The following is a 14,060-nucleotide window of genomic DNA, read 5'->3' as shown; positions in this document are numbered from 1 at the left end:
GCTACGCCGTTTTATCTGGTTTTGTTTTAATCGTACTCTGCTTTTTTGTTTCACACTGATAGACATACATATGTCTCAGTAGCATTGAAATCCGACTACATCTGTGTTTTAGTAGCATTGAAATTTTTTCCTATTTTTTTCTGTGCAATATCAAGCATTTAACAGAGAAAAAAGAAGAGTTAACGAAATTAAAATTTTACGTTTTAATTTAGGTAAACGGGATTATATTCTTGCTAATGTAATTTTGGTCCATATTAAATACTTTCGGATTCGTTTAATATTTACTAAAAATAGTTTAAAAAATTGTGCAATATATATATATATATATATATATATATATATATATATATGTTTCCTATAAATAAGAGTTATTAGCATTATTATATTAATAACTTTAACGTAAGCGAAATTAATCGCAAAATATCACAGAAATATATTTCAACATCAGTTCGAAAAAAATACGATTGATACTTTTAATAAATGATACAAATTATACAGACATGTTTCAATACATTAAGCAATTAATTGGAGATGATCATGAAGCAGTCTGAAGCAGAAAGATAATTTTCGTGGCAGTTGTGTTCACGGCTGACTCGCTAACCCGTCCAATTTAGAGGCGATATCAGTTGCGGCCGTTCTTCGCCGTACGTACCTGCCATTAGGCAGGCAATAACGCCGGTTGACCAGCACGGAAGCGAGCTATTGAGGCCGTCGTCGGCTTACTAACCGATCCGCCGGCCGGCCGGCCGGTCGGTCGGTCGGTCGGTCGGCCGCCTGCAGTCCGCCTGCAGCCGCGATTACACTTTAAGTGTGCATTCGCTCCCTCGCTGTAGTCGTTCAACCACCTCCCCCGCTATCCGCAACCAGCATCACCATCATGTCGCTAAACGTCGGGACGTGCCGTCGTCGACGTTAACATCGTCGCCGTTGCATCCACCCTGCGTCCCCGGTCGCAACAATCGTATCAACGCGCACGTATATGTGCGAATGCGGTTGCGGCGTTTAGGCATGCCGAGAGAAATGCAACCAGAGAGGGGGGAAGAGAGAGAGAGGAGAGGAGAGGGAGAGATTGGTGAAAATTCGAACGAGAGAAAGAGAGAACGGATGGTGGTCAACGAGTACTGTTTCCGGCGCGTATTTCGCCACGCTTAGAAAAGGGAAAAGAGAGAAAGCACAACCTCCTGCACACCCCCCGCGCGGACCTACCTCAACTCTCGTCACCCCCTTCAGCCACCAACCCCTTTCATTCGCTGTCTCTTTTCATTCTCCCGTTCTCGCCTGCGCCCGGCCGCGCAGTATAAATAGATGGGTTTGAACGAGACTGTGAAAGCTTGCGGTCTCGTTTCGAATAATTGGATTTGCCACGAACGGGACCGAGAAACGCCGGTAGTTCGCACGCGCGCACGCATACGAAAGGCTGTGTGTACGTATATTCTCGGTCGTTTTGCGTGTCTTGCTTTGATCAACACACATGTCCCTTTCTCTCTCTCTCTCTCTTTCTCTTTCTCTCTTCATTTCTTTCTGCCTTTCATATTTCGCGTCACGCTCTTTTCCCTCAATCGCTGAAACGTGGCCGTGTCATGGATGAGCAAGTTATTCGCGTTATTCGCTCGAATAATCGACAGTGAGGAAAGAAAGGATAACTACGGCGAGAGAGAAAGAGAAAGAGAGAAGGAGGGAGGAAGGGGGAGAGAGGGAGAATTGACGTGGGAATTAAAAAGTATGGTAAAGCACACCGTTGTATTTAGCCGAGAAAGAATTGTTCCGGATTTACGTCGCTGCGAGCTGGTTAAGCCGTCAGATGTTAAACGAATTTCTGTCTGTTTTAATCGGTCTTCGCAATGGGAAAATGTAATATAATAGCTGCAACCTGCTTTTTTAGAACTTTCAAACTTAAATAAAAGAAAATGATAATCAAAAGCGATATATTCATACTATTTCACGAGCTTTAATGTAGTCAATTGTTAGTGCAAATTATCACACGCCTGCAGCCTGCCTTGCTTATTGTACTTTCCGACAATATTTCCATGGAAACGATGAGGCAGCGAAAACGATGTTCCTACGGTTATAAACTGTAACTATACCTACTGCAGATAATCGAAATCGTCGCAGTGTACAAATTGTCCATGTTCGTTATGTATTATTAGGTATCGGTTATTTCAGCATTAAGCAACAATTGTACCTTACAGCGTTCTCACGTAGAAATACCGGCGAGCTTACGTTTGTCGATGCTAACCCGAGAATTAATTCGCGAATCTCGTCAGATAGTTCGCACGGTTGACATATACGTGCTACAGGGGAAAGCCAACGACTTTAATGAGCACTCACGGCATACCAGAGCAATTATACTTAGTGCCAGGATTGCGAGGTATTCGTGCGGCACGAAAATCCGTCTGAAATTGGAAGGTAAATTTCGATAGTACCCCATCGCGTTTATTTTCGCGCACTGGAACGATATACCGCGCGCAAATAAATTTATTTCTTATTCCGGAAGGTTAGCCGGATTTTTCTGCGCCTGCATATCTTTCAACACCCGACGACATTAATTTTAATAGATAATTTGTATCGAGTATATAGTAACTCTTTTCTTTCTCTCTTTCTCCATCTCTCTTTCTTTCGTAATTTTTCTCCTCTTTGTTCTGTACGCCCTAATGATTCGGCGGACTCGGTGAGTCACAACGTTCGTTTGCATGCTCGCGTGTTGCGTATCCATCCTCGGGGACACGCGTCGTGCAGAAACGTGGAAAGGAAAAAAAAAGGGCGTGCGTGTGCGTGCCAGCTGACTAAGTCCACGAAGGCGAGAACGGTAACGTTATCGTTACGAAGAATCTTGGAGATTGCTCCGCGCGGTGGTGCAAAAGTATAGTGTCCCTAGGTGACGCACTCGTATTTTTCCCGAGCGCGAAAGTAGATAAATCAACAGACGGAATATAATCTTGAGACTCGATCACAGACGTAACAAAGTGCGAAAGTTGGAAAACGATTTGCTCGAGAACTCAATCGGAAATTCCGTAATGGAGGAAAAAGATTGTCTGAAATTGTTATTAAACTTTTCTGTCGCGAAAGTGGCTATATGAGGTTTATTCTCATTTTACTTCTCATTTCTTAAAATAATCCAGAAAAGCCAGCCATCAATCTCTTCGTATTATGAAAACTAAAATAGAATTCGCTTAATTTCTGTTATGTCGTAATTTTCGATATAAATATTGTATTATCTCGGTACATATATTATATAAATATATAGGATTATATAAATAAAATATACATGTTTAATTAATGCTACATTCTGAGTATGCTTAAACTATGTTATCTTTTACAATAACGACAAAATAAAATTTGCTTCTTTAAAAAAAAGTCTTTCCCACACACACATACACACACATATATATATATATATATATATATATATATATATTTACGATAATAATACTCAACGAAACGTTGCCTCTACTACTACGTTTCATCTATTCGTCGTATCTTTATAACATCCTGCATGCGATATTGGATTCGATTAGGATGAAGACGAGGAAGGTTGTCAGCCGATGGCGTTTCGTTCGATCATTCGTTTGCATAATATTTATGATTGCTTCTGATAAGGTTCGTTTATACTCCATGGTGCCGGGGCGGACGAAAAGGGACCGGAGAGGAGGGAAATGCAGCGGGAATATGGAATCGAGATGAGCGATAAGCGACAAAAGAAGAGGAAAAGTTTCGCGCGAGTGCTGAACACCCACGCTTATATATACGCTTGTCTGTACTTTTATACACTTCACGCGTATACGATTCCCACAAATCACAGCCGAGTGCTTTTATCGTCTGATGCGATATGAGAGAAGACACGCGTGCTCGCGACCGCGAGTAAAACACCGCATACGTCACATAACGAAAACAAACGAATTCGATGTCGGGGCACGCGACTAATTAAAAATCGCAGCTATCAGTTCGCGCGAGAGAGTCGAAGAGAAAAGAGGGCTAGTGGAACAGCTGATTTGATTATCCGATAATAATTAATTGCTCGTTACGTCACGAGACATGGCGCAATTAATCACCATCGACGGCCTTTCATTTTTCCCTCTCGTACGTTTCTCTCTCCTCCGCTCTTTATCTATTTTCCCTATCGTACATCTCTTTTACCTCTCTTTCCCCTGTTTCTGCTTGCTTGATTCCTCCACCAACTTTCTCCTCTCGCGTATGTGCTTTTTTTTCCTTTCCTTTTTAGCCGGCTTGGTTAGCTAGCTGGCCCATGGTCGCACTCTATCATGCGAGGTTCATTAGGTTGGACGTGTCACGACCGCGTGGGTGACCATGTGCCATCAAATTGTGAACACGGTCCGCGTACTACGTGCTGCGCAAAGTATATTCCAAGGGAGGGGAGAATCTCGAAAAACGGACGACAGAAGAAAGAGGAAGAATGCAAGAGAGTAGAAAATAGAGAGCCAGCGGGACATCGATGGTTGAGGGGTATAGGATAAATAAATAAAGCGATACGACATCGGAGCGCCGGACGATACATTGTCGTCCAAAGTATCAGATAATTGATTTCATAAATGTAACTGCGGAATTGCAGACTGGCAAGATATATGTCTCTCCGATTTGATTAATAATATGAATTGGATTACTGAATATCAACAATTCCTGAATCCAAAATTCGCTCGATTTGATTCAGTCGAAGTGAAATATATAATAAAGCCAGCAACATGACATCATCGCAATGTTATGAAATGTTACGAGTTCCATTTTTCGATCTTTCAGCTGTTAATATTACAAGATGTGATGTGTAAAGACGTACTGTAAATTTATATATGTAGACTTTTATCATATTCTTTTTTAAATTGATATTATAATAACGTTTCTTATTACATTCCTCGTGTCATTTTCCCTTCCATGCCACAATATTGAAAGTTTCAAATGTGTAAATGTGCTCACCTTTCCCTCGGTACAGTCCACATAAGGATCATATTCGTGAAAATCTGCGAGCACAGATGAGACGTCAAACTGTCGCAACGAACCGCACGAAATCAAAATGTTTGACGACCGCCGTTCCTATCAACGAATCACGCGTACGCATACACGCGCGCTCACGTGCGTGTGCCTTTACGTGATAGATCTACACGATCGCACGCGGGAGAATACGGAAGGGTGCAGATACGCACGGGGATCGAAATGCGAGGGATGAGTCGGCGGCCAATCATCGGCATATGCCACGGCATGGAGTTCATAAGTGACGTGCCAGCGCTGTCGATCCGGGACGGCATACTCGATATATCGGGTCCACGGGGTGGCAGCGAGGATCGCTTAATATGCAGAATAGAATTGGGGGACGTATATACGGTCCCGATATAGTTCCCGCTCCAGATTGCGAAATGCGCGCGAAGCATCTCAGACGATTAGATATAATCCACAGGAAGGAAGGCCTTCTTCCTCATCAAAATGTTTAAATTATTATTTTGCACACATACATAAAAGCTCTAGATATGTAACTTTACTCTTCAAAGTAAAAATTAAGTCCTACTGATTAAAGTACCATCGTCATAATGAACATTTGCAAAAAAATTGTTCATTGTTTTAGCAACTTAGAAAATCATTGCTTAAAAGAAAAGAAACGTGTGATTTAACTTATATACTCATCATGAAAATTTCATATTTATCGTAACCACACACTTTTAATTGCAATTAGTTATTCTGCTACTCTAAAATAAGAGTACTCTCACTTCATAATGCAAATGAACAATAATTACGTATTCATTTATTTTAATTGCGTATATACATAATAATAATAATATATATACATAATATACAAATATATATACATAATATGTATGCATAATATGTATACATAATAATAATAATATCAAATTTCATTATTCAAATACGAAAATTTTATCTAAATTTATAAAATAATTCATTAAAAATTGCACATAAAGTTCTAAAATAAAACCCGGTTGCCTTTTCTTGCACTCTGCCCGAGAAATAAATATTTTTCGATTTGTCTCCTTTTGAAAGACAGTCATACAACTTATCTTTGTGCTTGTGTTTACCGTCGGGAGACCACGTCAGACCGCGAGAGCCAGAGGTAAAATGTTTTATATTTAGTCGGCGCCCTAGAGGCTAGGGCTGCCAGGGCTGCGCAATCGCACCACGTAGATGCACCCACATGCGACGGAGAGAGCGAGAGACAAAGGGATAGAGAGAGAACGGTTAGGTGGAGACTAGCAGGCACAGAAAACACCAGGAGGTACGGCCGACCACGGTGTTCTCGGAATACTAATGCCCGCGCCGATCCCGTGGGTGCTGTTCCCGTGGCATATTGCCGATCGTGAGGAATCTACGAAGTGTGTAACCCCTCTTCCCGTCGAGAGAGAAGGAAAGGGGGAGGGGGAGGCTCTACACACCGTCATTCTGGATTCGCGAATGATAACGAGCCCGGCATTACAATTCACATAACGTAGACGTGTTCGCGAGGAAGATATTACGTTCCTTCGCGCGCCATCGCCGGAGGAGGTTTGGTATGCGAAACGGGCCACGAAAAAATCACGCGGGCGCCTGAAGACCCCAAAGACGCCGTAAAGGCAGCGCCTAATATCGGCAAACTAAAGTCGGAATTCATTACGACGGGGAATAAACGCGGTTCGCGACGAGTTTATCGATCTAGTCGAACTAATTGTTTGCGGCAAATTGAGGAGGGTGCAGGGAAGAGGGAATGTGCCTGCGACGAACACAAGAATATTGAACACTGTCCGTGGACGAGAAAGGCATCACTTAATAATTTGTTGCGCAATTAATTATGCATTGCGGTTTTCAGAGAAATTCGACTATAACTCACCGCATCTAGAAAAATTATCAATTATAATTATTGCCCACTATTTATTTCTGAGGTGATCACGCGTTGTTAATTAATCACTCGTGTTCTACATGGTCTTATGATAAACATGCGTTGCAACACGTAATCACGATGACACGATATCGATGCTACGCATTTAATTCTTGCGGCTTATACAAAATGCAAATTTGCATAACGAATGTCGTATCAATTACGTACGGCTCCGAATAATTATACACGTGCACATTTAAATGGCTTAATCTCGCAAGGCATGCATTACACGACAGTGTAAGTTAATACTACTGGTTCGCCTGGTGGTTTCAGCACCACTTAGGCTATGTTGACAAAGGTCGCTTGTGTAAATTACTTGCGTCTCACCGGAATCGCAAATGCATCGGTAACACATTTATCTCTATACGACTACGTAAAATTCATGTAAAATGGATAGAATGCATATATTCCATATGCAAATAATTCTCGTAAGCCGTACAAATCATTCTATGCATTCCCAATGAACCATAAGCTTCCTGATTTCTCTCAAATAAACTTGATTTTCGCAATCACAAAGCAATAGTCTGTTACTTCAATGCACGTAGGTTTCTGCGAAAATAAACTATAAAAAAAGTTTCCAATTTTGCGATCTGCATGCTTGCTTTATAAAAATATTAAAAAAAATTAGTATTCGAAGATATGTAATGTATAATCTCTTCAGAGTAAGTTGAAAGCTTCCTTTCAAGCGAATGTATATAAAGGTATGATGCGTAAAATATGTATACAATTTTATTTATTTAATAATTCGTATTCGAGCGTAACAAGCGACTTCTGCCGTTAATAAGGCCGCAATGTATATCATTTTGGATAGATGCGCTCGGTCGTGATGCAATAATTGCATTCACGATCTGCGATCTCACGACGCAGCACAAGGAATTTCCCCTTCGTTCCCTCCGTTGTATCGCGTATCTAATTCGTGTTCCCGTTCCAGGCTCATTAAGAGATTATCCTGAAGTATATTCGGACATGAAAGTACAGCTGATGAGGGGCTTAGTTGGCAATATGGTTTTAATTATCGCTAAAACCGCAGTTATCGCCTCGTTGTTGGAATTACCCTATACGGTGACTTAACATGTTCATTCGCTAATACTCGCTTACGGTGATGTGGAGTCGAGAATCTGGCTTAATTTACCGCTACTATGCCTCCTTAATGTTGGAACATTGTTAATTACGTATTTACGTATAACAATATTTGTATTGTAATTTCTACATAACAAGAAGAAAAATTAATTACAAATTTAATTGTAAATTCTCGATTAAATTTATACATAATGCAAACAAAAAATAAAGAAAATAATCATGGATTAGAATTATTTCTTATGTGATCTTTCTAAATAAGAGAAAAAAATTATTAACTAATTGTAAGCTTCAGAACTTTTATCTTAATTTCGTTTAATTAATTTCTTGCGGATTAATTATAATTTGTTTTTAATAAAATGAAATAATGTATTTATTGACGGTAAACATAAAAATTTTATGCCACACGGAAAGAACAATTTTGCTGAATCCAGATCTGAAAATAATTTTTGTTCAATAATCAAAATAATTTTGTGTAAAAGCAAAACATTTTATAGCAATACTTATCAGTTTTAACATTCTAACAAATTATTTCGATGATTCAACAAAAAATTATTTTCAGATCTGTTTTCAGCAAAATTTTTAGATCTTTCAACAAAATCGTTCTTTCCGTGCATAAATAATGAATGTTATTAGGGTACAAAATAAGAGCAAAAAGATATTTTAACAAGAAAGCTGGATAAATCTACGTTAGGGAGTTCGACTGTAAAAGATCTTGAGAATGCATTTGCATTGCTAAATTCTACAGCACAGTTACGTCGCAAGTGTGCATTGAACGTATGCTACGCACATGTTCAATATAGCTCTATGATGGCGCCTTCAAGAACACGGAAGTTGTAAATGCGATCACAAAACGTGTCTTAAGTTGCACGTCGTAAACAGCGGCGGCTTTGCACACCTCGTGGAGGCGATACAAAGCAAAACGTGCGTTCTAAAATGTTTATACGTCTTTAATCCATATGCTATTTTAACCACGAAAGCGAATTGACATTACTTAATACCATATTAGTAAAGTTTTAAGAGAACGGCTTTCTTTGAAAATAATAGCAATTATAGTTACATAACAAAAGTATCTATAATGTAGTAGTTATAAGAATACTTATAAATCACATAACTATATATTTTAATGCAAGCTTTATATAACCAATATTTAAAAATCTACAATTACATTTTAATATCTTTCTTAAAGTTTTCTATTATTAAACATTAAAAAAAATTAAAACATTTACATTTGATGTCAAATCAAATTACATTTGATTAATATCAAAAATAAAAGAAAGAATTTTCCTAAATCGTATAATTAAGATTGAAAAGTTTAATACAAGCCATTTATTCCCACTAGTTCTGTTAAATTAGATAAGAATCAATGCAAGGCATTTCACGAAACGGTTTTTGTAACTACCTTTTTGTTGGGAAAGTAATGCGTTCAGCGATGAGCATAGATCACAGAGTTTCGTGGATAACGGTGCCTTCATCGGCGATTCCTCGCCGGTGTCCCAGTGCCGTCTGCAGATGAAATACCGGGACGGCGGGGACGCACGGGAAACGAGCAAGGCGATATCCTGATAAAATCAGTAAAGGGGGCGAGAAGAAGAATAAGGGCACTTCGCTCTAGTGCAAGGAATAAGAGACCAAAGCAGGCGAGAAAGAATCAGAAACGCGGGACCAAAAGAGCTGGAGGGTTGCCCGAGAGAGGGATGGACGATAGAAGAGCGAGAGAGCTTACGAGGTACTCTGGCAGTTAGCCAAGTCGCTCAGGCCCGTGCCGGGTGAAAATTATTCGAGATATGAATTTACGGGCGGTGCAGGTTTGCAGGGCGAAAGAAGTATACGGTGGAAAAGAGAGATGGGACGGGAGAGGGTACAGCGGATAGCGGTCGAGTCTCTGAGTTGCCAGATAAGGCAAGAGTCGTGGTCGGACTTAATAAACTTAGAAACCCGAGCGGCGAGCCAGCCTAGCCCGTACGAAATTCCACCCCCGGACTCGTCGCCACAACCAGCCTTGCATCTCTGCACCCTCGTCTTATAGCCTGCGGCCTGACAACCCTCTCTCACGGCTCTCAAATTACCCTGGCGTCGTGTTTCGTAGGCCACGGTTTTTCCAAGCCGCAGGACCATCTCGATATTGTATCTTTTTCTTTTTTTCCCCTTTCACGAATCGATCTTTTCTCGGGAATTGACAAATATAGCGCAACAAAAATCGCTGGCCGTTCATAAAGACGTGCGACCCAACGTCGACATTTGAGTATGATTCTTTTACGAAGTAGAAAGAAATCTTTCTGGAATGCTGTCGAAGCAACTGGATGTGAAAAGGGATAATATTAATACATTTTTATCTTTTTGAAATAAAGCTATTATATAGAACCATTTTAACGAATGTATTCACGCGAATGAAACAAACGGATAAGAAGAACAAGAGAATTTTAAAGATAAACAAAACTTGTGAAGGACCGTAAAGAAGACAAACTCTCTTTTAAAGCGAATTTTAGATCATGGACGTAACTTCGACTTCACTTTTTAAAGAAACGACAAAATGGAGAAGTAATAATAAATGCAAATATATAATGCAAAGAAGATTGAATACGTGTCTATTTTAAAAAGTAAAAAAGCTTTATATATACTCTCGTTATACCTGGATTAATCCTTTTTCAGATAATTCAAATTTATTAGATTCCCGATTAAATTCGAACTAAAATTATTATTAAAAATATTCTTCTAATTTTATTTCGCGCGTAACTTCTAAGTTACATAACAAAAATTGCATTAATATAATTTAGAGAAAATAGCAAATATTGCGTGTGTGCGTAGGAAAAATAGATCCTTTAATGGAAAGTAAGTAATTCAGAAAGATAATGCATTATTAAATCGCAGTAGTGATATCGTTGCATGATAAACTGTCCTACAATTTAAAAGATTGGACTTCGTCTTCCGTCTGCGAACTACCCACGGGCATTTATCCGAACGAGAACGCACGCCGCCTCCTAAAATCTTAATGAGGGCTTGTCTGCTGTCGAGTAGAACGTCAGCCGGAAGAGCCCGTATTCCCGGAAATTAAGGAAGTCCCCCAAACGTCGCGTATCATGAGTTAAGTAACTTCTTGAGCGCACCAGAACCTGCACACCGACACTCATATAAACGCATGCCATAAACGGGAACGGACAGCAAACGGAGGTCCGGATACTACTTACGTTTCTGAAAATTTAAACTCACATTTAAATTACACCTCCGTCGTCCGTGATCGTAATACATACTTGGTTCTACTTTAAATTTTTAATACGTGTCACGTCACACCGCAGTGCGATATTTTGAAAAAACGTCAAGTGAAATTAATAAAAAATGAAGGATTTGAGCATAACTTTGGTATAACTTTCCGAAAATATTCAGCGACATTAAATTATTATTAAGACAATAAATAGAATCGACACAGATACGCTACCTATATTATTTTGTGACTAATTTCTGCATTTGCGCGTTTTACGGAGAATAATGTTCGTTTTCCGAAAATAATACCTTAACATTATGATTAAATGTAGATTCATGTATTCATCGTTATACGATGGCACAAAGGACTCGTCAACGAATAAACGTTGCGGTAGCATTGATGAAAGAAAGAACGGATTGAAATACCGGGGTTTGATTCAGACAGTTTTGTACTTTGTTCGAGAGAGAAGCAGAACTTAGAAGGGACGGGTAATGAAGTATGCATGCCTCGTACGATTGGAGCGGCGCGTTTGCATTCAAGCAACGCGTCGGGGCGTCGCGCGCACGACGCGCGCAACCGGGAGCTGATCAAAGTTTTCTCGATATGCCGAGATCCGGAATTAGTTATTTATACGGCGCGACGAAGAAACGAGGAATGACGAAAACAGGCTAGACTGCTTTCGACTTTTGATGTAAAACATGTCCCTCCTCTGTATCTGTTGAATTTCGCTGAGAGATAAACAGAAACGCGAGGTACGCAACAGAAAACAAGCACGAAATGAACTGAATAAAGTTGCGATGCAACATGATGTTGTCAGTTAATTAATACTGTATGACTGCATCTACTATTTATATTGTGTGTATCTATTATATTTTAATTAATATTATATCTAAAAATTATGCGTGAGAAGACACTTGTAGTTAGAAAAAAAAAACTATATCTGTCAAATAATTTAAGCTATCTAATATTCTGTAAACGACTATTTGTCAGCGTAAAATATATCAGCTATTTTATTAAATAAATTATATATATAAATGCAACGTATTTTGACGTGCACCGCTCAATAACAGAAGAAAAAGTTTTATTGATCGAAACAGCACAGATACTATTTATCCGCCATATACGGTTTTACGGAAATTCATAAATGCTTCCCATTTATCTTGAGATTCGCACGCTCGAAAAATTCCAGTAGTTTCAACGTGAATAGGAACCGGCGCGCGGTACGGGTACGTCGTTACGAGAAAGAGGCAGCCGGTGAGTGTTAGGGCTTCGTGGCGATATTATTGCCACGTGCCGCTTTTACCCGAGCTCCGGCGGCGAAACGAGAGGGAAAACGGGAAATATCGCGGAATAGGCTACAGGGAGGATAAAGAGAGGGGAAACGGAGAACGCGCGTGACATTGTTTTACGTTACTTTGTTATGCGTTCTCTGTTTGCCGGTGTAAAGAAGAGTAGGTCCACCACGCTCTGGCAACCTACATCGGGCACAATGACGCCGTACGGCTGACGTGCTCGCGCACGTGCAATTGGAAAACGGGCCGAACAATGGCCGATAAAAACACCTTCGCGCGCGCGCGCGAGCGTCATTGCGAGGACATGCACCTGTGCAAGCCGAGAAAGCGAGAAGGGAGGAGGAGAACGAGGCAGGACGCGCGGTAACGAAAGAAACGCGATTTCCCGTCGTCATCACTTTTACGCCTGCGGTGATGTTTCGAAGATGAAACATATACTTTCATGGGAATTTGAAACATGGATGTTTTAAAGTGTCAACTGGGGAATCGCGTCATCGTTAAATAGCTCGGAAGAAAACGTCGTTACATCCGTTTATATGTTGCGTTGAGTTGCATTACGTTGTATTGCGTTAAATTGCGTTATGTTGCGTAGCCTTGCAGAGAGAGCCCCGCGAGAAAGTTTCGACTGCTCGTACGGGTTAAGTGTTTATTTTTGTTGGGGATGAGTGGCACATTAAAAAATCAAGCGTGAACTCGAGTTAAATGGAAACGCTTTGCAAAATGTCACACTCGGACATTGAACTTGTTACGAGTTGCCTAGTAATGGAAGGGTATGCATCGAGGGACGATACTATGTTTCGCAAAAGTTAATTTTACGATATTTTGGATATGATTGAAACATGACTTCTCGTGATTTGAAACATAATTTCTCGTTAAAAGCTCTATCAATAAATTGCTAAAAAGCGAAAAGTCAAAATTTAAAATGCAGCTGTGCTAATAAAAGTGTTCAAGCACGAACCAATAATATAAGCTTCAGCAATTACAAATTAATAATTTTACTTTGTACATATAAATTATAAAAGAATATATAAAAAATGATATTTTATATTAATAATTTTACCTGTTCCATCTAATTAGTTAATTAATAAAAAATAATATTTTGAAATCATATCAGTTTAAATAGATATAAATAAAAGTATAAAAAATAAAATTATCGAATAAAATTGAGTTATAATTAATAACAGAATTTAATTAGTAATAAGATATTTGTATATTTTTAGTAATGCTAATTAATATATTAATAATATTATTAATACTGTAATTGTATTAATATTAATTCAGAATTCTTATGTAGTTAGTCATTTTGTTTTAAGTGTTTGATAGAGTTGCTAGTTGCTTGCTTGTTGCGAACAAAAGAGAAGTTTGAAATTCCAGTACAAGAAGGAAAATAACTAAAACTATAAGAAAGGGTTGAACATGGCACAGAGAGCAGTGCACAAAAAGCCGCAATGCATCGCGGTGTATCACGTGCAGTAATATTAAGTCGAGTGTTAAAAACTGTTGACGAAAAAAGAGTTAAAATCGAGCGGTTGAGCTCGCTCTGAGATCTCAAAGTTGCATAAAATTTTCACAGATGGGCGGATGGTACGCGTGCGTTGACTCCGCTCCTTTCTTTTAA

At 39.4% G+C, this 14,060-nt stretch overlaps 2 protein-coding genes across 2 annotated transcripts in view; one reads left to right on the top strand and one right to left on the bottom strand.

Annotated features, from left to right (window-relative positions):
• Positions 1 to 14,060, bottom strand: part of LOC105455922 (Krueppel-like factor 6) — a 329,696-nt gene that overhangs the window by 113,680 nt on the left and 201,956 nt on the right. The gene's annotated exons all lie outside the window — the stretch shown is intronic.
• Positions 2,180 to 8,228, top strand: LOC105455923. Its single transcript, XM_011699633.1, has 2 exons — positions 2,180 to 2,406; positions 7,803 to 8,228. Exons 1-2 carry the CDS (start codon positions 2,229 to 2,231, stop codon positions 7,940 to 7,942), a joined length of 318 nt encoding a protein of 105 aa, XP_011697935.1. The 5' UTR covers positions 2,180 to 2,228; the 3' UTR covers positions 7,943 to 8,228.

This window comes from Wasmannia auropunctata, unplaced genomic scaffold (assembly GCF_000956235.1).
Source record: "Wasmannia auropunctata unplaced genomic scaffold, wasmannia.A_1.0 LD335828.1, whole genome shotgun sequence".
NCBI classification, from domain to species: domain Eukaryota; kingdom Metazoa; phylum Arthropoda; class Insecta; order Hymenoptera; family Formicidae; genus Wasmannia; species Wasmannia auropunctata.
Note: the sequence above shows the minus strand (reverse complement) of the source record. Positions and strands in the feature narration are given on the sequence as shown.

Bases quoted from the DNA above. Each gene is read 5' to 3' on its own strand.
- LOC105455923 (XM_011699633.1), top strand. From the start codon at position 2,229: ATGCTAACCCGAGAATTAATTCGCGAATCTCGTCAGATAGTTCGCACG. The intron at 2,407-7,802 runs GTAAATTTCGAT...TTCCCGTTCCAG, and splicing joins AATCCGTCTGAAATTGGAAG to GCTCATTAAGAGATTATCCT.